The sequence below is a fragment of the Pimephales promelas genome, chromosome 4 (genome assembly GCF_988280905.1).
Source record: "Pimephales promelas chromosome 4, fPimPro1.hap1.1, whole genome shotgun sequence".
Classification (NCBI taxonomy): Eukaryota; Metazoa; Chordata; class Actinopteri; order Cypriniformes; family Leuciscidae; genus Pimephales; species Pimephales promelas.
The window spans coordinates 11,207,230-11,217,034 of record NC_142772.1 but is presented as its reverse complement, the minus strand read 5'-3'; the positions used below and the strand labels follow the sequence as shown (position 1 = coordinate 11,217,034).

Sequence of the window (9,805 nt, the reverse complement as noted above, 5' to 3'; positions counted from 1 at the left end):
TTCATCTAATCAATCATCAACGAGGGGATCTCTGAGCTGGTGTGATTGAGTGGGGGCGGTGCTAATTTAAATATTCATAGTAATGCAAATACTAAATGAGGCAAGGGTTTAGAGTTACATTCAAGCTATTTTAAAGGGATAGTTTACTTTGAAATTCATTTTTGTGTTTTAGCTTACCTCAAGGGCATCCAAGATGTAGGTAAAATAAAAAAAAATTCATCACATTTATATAGCGACTTTCTGGACACTCAAAGCGCTTCACATAGAGGGGGGAATCTCCTCAACCACCACCAGTGTGCAGCATCCACCTGGATGATGCGACGGCTGCCATAGTGCGCCAGAACGCTCACCACACACCAGCTTACTGGTGGAGAGGAGACAGTGATGAAGCCAATTGGTATATATGGGGATGATTAGGAGGCCATGATGGACAGAGGCCACTGGGCAAATTTGGCCAGGATGCCGGGGTTACACCCCTACTCTTTCGAAAGACATCCTGGGATTTTTAATGACCACAGAGAGTCAGGACCTCGGTTTAACGTCTCATCCGAAGGACGGTGCTCTTTTGACAGTATAGTATCCCCATTACTATACTGGGACGTTAGGACCCACACAAACCACAGGGTGAGCATCCCCTGCTGGCCTCACTAACACCTCTTCCAGCAGCGACCTGGCTTTCTCAGAAAGTCTCCCATCCAGGTACTAACCAGGCTCAGCCCTGCTTAGCTTCAGTGGGCAACCAGTCTTGGGCTACAGGGTGATATGGCTGCTGATGGTGTCTTTTTTCCACAGTATTTTCAATTTTGATATTTTTAGGTCAACCCAATCTTGTCTGTCAGTCACATAATGGAGGTTTATGTGATCCACCCTGGATTCACCTTAAAGAGCATGCACAGAGAAGTCCATAATTAAACACGATTTAATGACTCGTAAATGTATCTACACTTTGACGGCCTAAGACACGAATCGATTGGTTTGTGTGAGAAAACGAACCGTATTTATATAGTTTTTACCTCTTGTAATTAAAACTTGCGATTAAAGACAATTAAAGGTGAACCTTGTTTCTCGAACAAGGTCTTTGTAACTGCCTCTGTCGCCAATTTATTCCTGTATTAGCACTTTTACTATTTTCGTTTCTTCTGAATTTAATGTTAACAGCAAGACGGAACTAATTATTGGTTCCGCCCGGAGGTTTCCGGCCGGGCGCTTTTGAGCGACGCACTGAGAAAAACATTACCGCGAAAGAGACTGATGTGTCCGCTGTTATCGTGTTTAAGTGCATAAGTTTACAAGAAAATAGGCAGAAAGAAGATACAGAAGATCTGAAAGAATGTTTTAGCACCTCCATGTGATAAGCAGCAATGAGGTTTGTTACCGTTCATTTTGCTGTGATGGTGTTTGTGTTTACATATGTTTTCATGTGTATTTTTGTGATGTAACGTTATAACATATAAGGTGTCTAACGTTAGCTGTATATGGGCTTGATTATGACACAATATTTGTGAGACATGCATGTAGCATTATTTTTTTGTTTATATTTTCTTTCTTCATCTTCAACCAGTTCTCACGGGTTGACCAGCATTAAAGCCCTGTATTCTAAACAAGACCTCTTGCCTCATGTCTGTCACTGGAGGAGCTACAGTGAGAACTCAACTGCTCTGCATGAGTAGATGAGGAAGACAGTACCAAAGAGCCGTAATCCATGGACAAAGGGACATCTCTACATCCAAGACCGTGCATCTGCCCCTGACATTTACGCATCCGCAGCATCCACAGAAGAATCCAGGTGCCTTTCCACGAATCCGGATGAAGTTAAGAAGCTTAAATATTTCCCACAAGAGACTGTGACACATCCCTTTTTTGCCGTCATATTCATACGGTATAATTGCGTGCATGTTTAAGTGTTAACTAAGCTGCAATTAAGAGACTTGAAATGAAAATATTCTGCACAAAAGACTGAATTTTGCATTTTGTAGAATAACAAGATATAGATTTGTGTGAAATAGATCTAAAAAAAAAAAAAAAAAAAAATTCTAACAACTAATACCAGTAGTAGAAAGTTTAGAAATGTGAATAGCTAAAGAGAAGTGAATCACTTAGCTTTTTGCCAAATTACATTTAACCCAAAATTAAGTACACCAAGTAACAATGTCAGAGCCTAGTCATACATCTAGCAGAAAGCAGGTTAGTGCAGGAAAAAATATAGAGCAACAGTGCATAGACATGCAACTACAAGCCACTAAAGGCACAAGAGCTGATGACCACACTTCCTCACAAGAACCACGAAGGAGCCAAAGAGTCCGAAAATTAACGGAAAAGGGCCAAGAGCTGTACAGTGAGCAAATAAGAAGATTTGCTCACCGTTTCTCTGTGAGTTATGAGGAGTGGAAGGCTATCGCTAAGGACGCCAAGCAAGCCCTGAGTGGACAATGCTCTAAAAACCTGCTACATGAATACATCAGCAAAGTAAGCATGGCCTCAAAGAATCTGAACACTGCTTATGAAGAGTTGAGGCACATAGACAACCCTGACCAAGACACACGTCGCAGAATTGACACCTGTGATGCAGTAACCAGGAAGATCATCCAAAACGCAAAGGATCGTTTGGAGACAGCAGATAACGGTGAAGGAAATGAAGAACAAGGCCACAGGGCGACATCGTCTATATTCAAGTCTGCAGCCTCAGACAAGATAAGTGTCAAATCCCAATTCACTAAGTCCTCTCATGCTCAAGGCAGCTCCAGACATTCAAGTCGGATTTCTGCAAGCAGACAAGATGCCGCTGCTGAAGTTGCTGCCAATGAAGCTACTCTAGAAGTACTACTAGAACAAGAGTGTTGCATTGAGGAATTGGAAAGGCTTGAAGCTGAAGCTGCAGAGAGACAAAAGGTGCTAGATGCAAAGCGCAGACAACTGGAGCGACTAGAGACAATTAAAAAGTTAAAAGCTGCTAAGGCACGTCAGCGAGTGTATGATCAGAGTGAGTGCTCAGATGAAGAAATAAGCAGTCTACTCCATCACAGTGTCTGTATTAAGGGAAGGGAAGAAGCGAAACATGAAAATAATCCGTTGCAGCACCATTCCTCACCACAAGACTGGGCACACTCAAAGCAAGATGAAAGTACAGCAGCTCTTGTGAGAGCACTTGCAGAGTCCATCAGTGCAGGTCGTCTTCCTATACCTGAACCAACAATATTCAGTGGCGACCCACTCAGATTCAATGACTGGAAGGTTTCGTTTCAGACACTCATTGATCGGAAAAACATTCCAACTGAAGAAAAGATATATTACTTGCGAAAGTATGTGGGTGGACCTGCTAAAAAGGCTATAGAGAGCTACTTCCTGCTTGGTTCAGAGTCAGCCTATCATGCAGCTTGGAGGATCCTCGAAGAAAGATATGGGAATCCTTTCCTCATAGCCAAAGCCTTCAGAGACAAGCTGGAGGGATGGCCCAAGATAAGCTCCAAATGCAGTATTGAACTTCAAGAGTTTGTTGATTTCCTTCGGAGCTGTGAGGCTGCTATGACTCAGATCACAGGCCTCAATGTACTCAATGACTGCAATGAGAACCAGAAGTTACTTGCAAAACTTCCAGACTGGCTGACCTCGAGATGGAACAGAAAGGTAATAGAAGTGGAGGAAGAAAGTCACACATTTCCAAACTTCCAGCAATTTGTAGAGTTTCTCACACGTGAAGCTAAGATTGCAAATAACCCAATAACATCTTTCCATGCTCTGAAACCTGCTGAAGATAAGCAGATCAAGGTTTTAAAGAACAGAGCTGTAGGAGCTAAAGTACTAGCAACTAACTCAGATGAAAGGGCTTCCTCCACAAGCTGTTTCTTTTGTGAGAAGTCAGGACACAGTCTACACAAGTGTTGGAAGTTTATGGATAAGACCATCTCTGAGCGAATCAAGTTTGTTCAAGGGATGAAGTTGTGCTTTGGCTGTCTGAAGCCTGGCCATCGCTCAAAAGAGTGTGAAAGTAGGAAGATCTGCGATACCTGTGAGAAAGGACATCCAACCTGCTTACACGATAATCGCAGCAAAGAAAGAGGAATGTCAACAAGGACTGGTAGGGAAATGGAGCATGACAAGTCAAGAGAAGGAACAACAGATCGCTCACAAGAAAAGATGACAAGAACACCACGCGAGGTAACGTCTAACAGAGTTATCCAGAACGTTAAAAGTACCCATACATCCTCAGTCATTCCTGTGTGGCTGTCAACTACAAGTAAGCCAAGTCATGAAGTTCTTGTGTACGCTCTCCTCGATACTCAGAGTGACACAACCTTCATCCTTGAAGAGACAGTTAAGGTGCTTCACACTAAAATTGAACCAGTCCAGTTAAAGCTCTCCACAATGACTTCAAGAAATACAGTGGTGCCTAGCACAAAGCTGACTGGTCTACAAATAAGAGGATTCTACTCAGATAAGGTAATCTCTCTGCCAGTAACTTACTCAAGAGAATTCATCCCTGCAAACAGAGATCACATTCCCACACCAGAGACTGCCAAGTCATGGTCTCACCTTGAGCACATTGCAGATGAAATTGCTCCTCTACAGAGCTGTGACATCGGCATACTAATTGGCTACAACTGCCCTCAAGCTCTTGTACCAAGACAAGTGGTTGCTGGAGAAGAAAGTGAGCCCTTTGCTCAGAGAACAGACTTGGGTTGGAGTATAGTTGGTTATGGCAACCCATGTCTTGACTTTGGAGATGCCTTTGGAACAAGTCATCAGGTCATTGTGAAGCAAGTGATATCAGTTCTTCCAAATCTCCCAAGCGAAGTGCACTATGTCTGTAGAACACAGATCAAGGAAGTAATCCTTCCTACAGATGTCATCAAGGTGTTGGAATCTGATTTCGTAGAAAGGGCTTCGGAAGACGAACACCTTTCTCAAGAGGATCTTCAGTTCATGTCAATCATGAAAAGCGGCATCAGACTCAAGGAGGACGGGCACTATGAAATGCCACTTCCCTTCAAGAAAGAAAGACCAAACTTACCAGACAACAAGATATGTGGCATTCACCGTCTCAGATGTCTGGAGAAAAGGTTAAAGGGAAATGAGCAGTACTATAAAGACTATAAGGCCTTCATGGAGGAGACAATAGCTCGTGGAGATGCTGAGCTTGTCCCTGAAGAGGATATCAGCAAGACTCCAGCGTGGTACATTCCTCACCATGGGGTGTATCATCCCCAAAAGCCTGGTAAAATCCGTGTCGTTTTTGACTGCTCCGTTAGGTTTCAAGGGACATCCCTGAATGACCATCTCCTGACTGGCCCAGAGTTAACCAACACCTTGGTGGGAGTTTTGTGTCGGTTCAGAAAGGGTCGTGTGGCAGTTATGTGTGACATAGAACGGATGTTCCACCAGTTCCATGTTAAGCAAGAGGACCAAGATTATCTCAGATTCTTGTGGTGGAAGGATGGAGATCTTAAAACCCAGCCCTCCATTTATCGAATGAAGGTCCACTTGTTCGGTGCAGCTTCATCACCTGGATGTGCTAACTATGGCCTAAAGCATCTTGCCGCTCAAGGACAAGAACGTTTTAGAGAAGAAACCATCAGGTTCATCCAGAAGAACTTCTACGTCGACGATGGATTGACAAGTGTAGAATCTGAAGACCAAGCAATCCAACTAGTGAATGAAGCAAGAGAGCTGTGTCGCACAGGAAAACTTCGACTGCACAAGTTCATCTCCAACAGCAAAGAAGTCTTAGACGCAATTCCCGAGGAAGAGTGTGCTAAAGCTGTCAAGGATTTGACCATGATGTTGGGAGAACCACTGATGGAAAGAGCACTAGGGGTACAGTGGTGTGTAACTTCTGATGAGCTGCAGTTTAGAGTGGTTGTCAAAGAAAATCCACTTACACGCAGAGGGGTCCTGTCCACAGTTGCTTCTGTGTATGACCCACTTGGATTTGTGGCACCCTTCATCCTGGTAGGAAAGAAGATCCTGCAGCAGATGTGTCGTGACAAGCTCAGTTGGGATGATCCTTTGCCTGATGACCTTAGACCCCTGTGGGAGTCTTGGGTGCAAGATCTAAAAAACTTGGCTGAGGTGAGAGTCCAAAGACACTATCTGCCATCAAGCTTCAAGGTCCAACATTATGAGCTCCACCACTTCTCTGACGCCAGCGTGTCAGGCTATGGAGAGTGCTCGTATTTACGAGCAGTCAGTACATCAGGTGAAGTCCACTGCTCCTTAGTCATGGGAAAGTCAAGAGTAGCTCCTACTAAAGTCATGACTATACCAAGACTCGAGCTGTCAGCAGCAGTGGTAGCAGTCCGGACCAGTGACATGCTTAAGAAAGAACTAGAAATAGACTGCCAACAAGAATGTTTCTGGACTGATTCAAAGGTGGTACTTGGGTACATCGGTAATGAAGCCAGAAGATTTCATGTTTATGTAGCAAATCGAGTTGAGCGTATTAGACTAAGTACAGATGCCGGACAATGGAGATATGTAGCTTCAGAAGATAACCCAGCTGATCACGCCTCAAGGGGTGTCACGGCAAAACAACTCACAGCTTCTAACTGGTTCACAGGTCCAGAGTTTCTTTGGCAGAAAGAGTTACCAACTGGAGAAATCATGGTGGGAGAGATCGAGAGCAGTGACCCAGAGGTCAAGAAAGCTCAGGTTCATGACACTCAGGCAAAAGAAGCAAAAACACTCCTAGAGCGTCTGCACAAGTTCTCAGACTGGGCAAGATTGGTGAAAGCTGTTGCCAGACTCAAGCGCCTTGCTAAGGAAATCAAAGGTCTCAAGCCAAGATCCAGTGATGCCTCAAGCTTGGAGGAAAGGAAAGAGGCGGAGCTGACCATAATCAAGATGGTGCAGGAAGCAACTTTCTGTCAAGAAATTCAATGCCTTAGACATCATAAGGAGACAAAGCTCAAAGACAAAGTCAGCCAGCTGCACAAGCTATGTCCATTCCTGGATGATCAAGGTGTAATGAGAGTAGGAGGCCGCTTACCTCATGCTGCCCTACATCTACATGTGAGGCATCCAGCAATCCTTCCTAGAGACAGTCATGTGTCTGCATTGCTCATCAAGCACTATCATGAAAGAGTGTACCATCAAGGTCGAGGAATGACTATTAATGAACTCCGAGCCAATGGTATATGGATCCTGGGTTGCAGCAAGCTTGTTTCATCCCATATTCACAAGTGCACACGTTGCAGAAAGTTCCGAAGATGCACAGAGCAACAAAGGATGGCCGACCTTCCAGAAGATCGGATGGAAACAACTGCACCATTCACTTACTGTGGAATGGACTGCTTCGGACCGTTTCACATTAAGGAAGGAAGAAAGGAGCTAAAGCGTTATGGGCTGTTGCTCACCTGCATGTGTTCCAGAGGAGTTCACATTGAAGCACTTGATGACTTGACCTCAGATGCCTTTATCAATGCTCTGCGTTCGTTCATCGCCATTCGGGGATCAGTAAGGCAGATAAGGTGTGATCAAGGGACAAACTTTGTCGGAGCAAGGCGTGAGTTCATTGAAGCATTGAAACAGATGGATCAAGAGGAGCTCAAGGATTTGGGCTGCGAGTTCATCATGAACACCCCGGCCTCAAGTCATATGGGTGGTGTCTGGGAAAGGCAGATACGCACTGTCAGAAGTGTCCTGGCGTCCATTCTACAACAGTCGTCCAGACAACTAGACTCCTCTTCCCTACGAACATTTCTATATGAGGCCATGGCGGTTGTGAATAGCAGACCTCTAACCACTGATCATCTGAACGATTCTACTAGTCCAGAGCCCTTGACACCAAACCATATCTTGACCATGAAGTCCACAATCATTCTCCCACCTCCTGGAAGGTTTGTCAAGGAAGATCTCTACCTCCGCAAAAGATGGCGCAGAGTTCAACTCTTAACCAACAACTTTTGGGTACGGTGGAAAAAGGAGTACCTCTTAAATCTCCAACACAGACAGAAGTGGACCAAAGATCGCAGAAATGCAAAGGTCGGTGACATTGTTCTGTTGCAAGATGTTGCCACACCGCGAAACCAATGGAAGCTAGCAAGAGTCATCGAGGTGTATCCTGGAAGTGATGAAAGAGTGAGGAGACTCAAGTTACTTATCAGTGACTCCTCCCTGGATGGAAGAGGAAAGCGTACTTCCAAACCTGTTTACCTGGAGAGACCCATTCAGAAAACAGTTACATTGATAGAAGCAGACTGATGGTTCAATCATACACACAGACACAGTTTATTAGTTGTTTATTAGGATAGAGTTCAATTTTATTTATTCATGCAATTTGTTTGTCTCCAAGTTTAAGAAATCACTTGTGATTTGGTGGGAGTGTAACTGCCTCTGTCGCCAATTTATTCCTGTATTAGCACTTTTACTATTTTCGTTTCTTCTGAATTTAATGTTAACAGCAAGACGGAACTAATTATTGGTTCCGCCCGGAGGTTTCCGGCCGGGCGCTTTTGAGCGACGCACTGAGAAAAACATTACCGCGAAAGAGACTGATGTGTCCGCTGTTATCGTGTTTAAGTGCATAAGTTTACAAGAAAATAGGCAGAAAGAAGATACAGAAGATCTGAAAGAATGTTTTAGCACCTCCATGTGATAAGCAGCAATGAGGTTTGTTACCGTTCATTTTGCTGTGATGGTGTTTGTGTTTACATATGTTTTCATGTGTATTTTTGTGATGTAACGTTATAACATATAAGGTGTCTAACGTTAGCTGTATATGGGCTTGATTATGACACAATATTTGTGAGACATGCATGTAGCATTATTTTTTTGTTTATATTTTCTTTCTTCATCTTCAACCAGTTCTCACGGGTTGACCAGCATTAAAGCCCTGTATTCTAAACAAGACCTCTTGCCTCATGTCTGTCACTGGAGGAGCTACAGTCTTGACTTTTTTCTTGTGCATTGCACTGTAGAACTCATACTGGTGGAGGATGTGATGAATGACGCATTTGAGAATAACAGTATGCCAACCTCGCAGCTAACATGGTGATAAGGTAAAAATAAAAGATGTGGTCAGTGACTGTGGGACAAAAGTGAAGATTATACCAGACCATACTTTGGTTGGTTGATCATAGTTAGCTACAGTAACCTGGGTTTTGGAATTTTCAAATCCAGATTTGTCTACTCAAATCCAGATTTGTCTACTGTCGCCTCTCAGTTAGGTTAGATTAGTTTGGTCCAGGAGATAAGGAAAGAAGTAGGACAAAATCAAAATCATCAGTGTTGTATTACAGATGTAGTAAATGTTTAATTTAGGTTTAGCATTAGAGGTATAAATTATGAATATAAGTTTCAAAGTTTCCAGCAAGTTTTCAGTTTCCAGCAAAGCTCCAAAGTTTCCAGCAAGAGATTCCTGCCAGTCCTGTTCTCCCTATTGTAAATTGAATAAGTCAGATTACTGAGACTCACACTTTGTCTTTAATGGCCATCGAAGCCCCCGCCCCAGTTGTTGAATAGTCAGGGTGATTGGATTAGCATCTATGCATTTGAATGATACTGTTATGCTGATGAGTTCAGGGCTGGGGAAATTTCTTTAAACGAGCTGACTCATGTACTCATGTTAATTTACATGCAAATCCCTATGTAAAATCCCTCCCCCTTGGAAACTATATAAACTACAATGTAGACTGCTTTAGTTAGACTTGATGACTGCAGCTACAGACAGCTTGTGTTCTCAGTTAAGAATCCTGCTGAAGATACAACCAAGTCTCCTGGTCTTCGCTTCTGAGTTTTCAACAGCTTGTATTGCCAAACGTGGTCAATCTGTTTTTTGGAGCAAGCACAAGCATTCTAAATTCTAATCTCA

At 43.5% G+C, this 9,805-nt stretch overlaps 1 protein-coding gene across 2 annotated transcripts; it reads left to right on the top strand.

Moving 5' to 3' along the window:
* Positions 1-1,085: 1,085 nt before the first annotated feature.
* Positions 1,086-8,881, top strand: LOC148981631 (uncharacterized). 2 transcript variants are annotated; one of them, XR_016168240.1, is made up of 2 exons: positions 1,086-8,604; positions 8,800-8,881. XR_016168240.1 is itself a non-coding variant. In XM_089129943.1 (2 exons), exon 2 carries the CDS (start codon positions 2,149-2,151, stop codon positions 8,194-8,196), a length of 6,048 nt encoding a protein of 2,015 aa, XP_088986069.1. In that variant the 5' UTR covers positions 1,086-1,366; positions 1,562-2,148; the 3' UTR covers positions 8,197-8,874. The 2 variants fall into 2 exon arrangements, 1 of the variants encoding a protein (XP_088986069.1); XM_089129943.1 differs by having other exon boundaries at positions 1,086-1,366; positions 1,562-8,874.
* Positions 8,882-9,805: the final 924 nt, after the last annotated feature.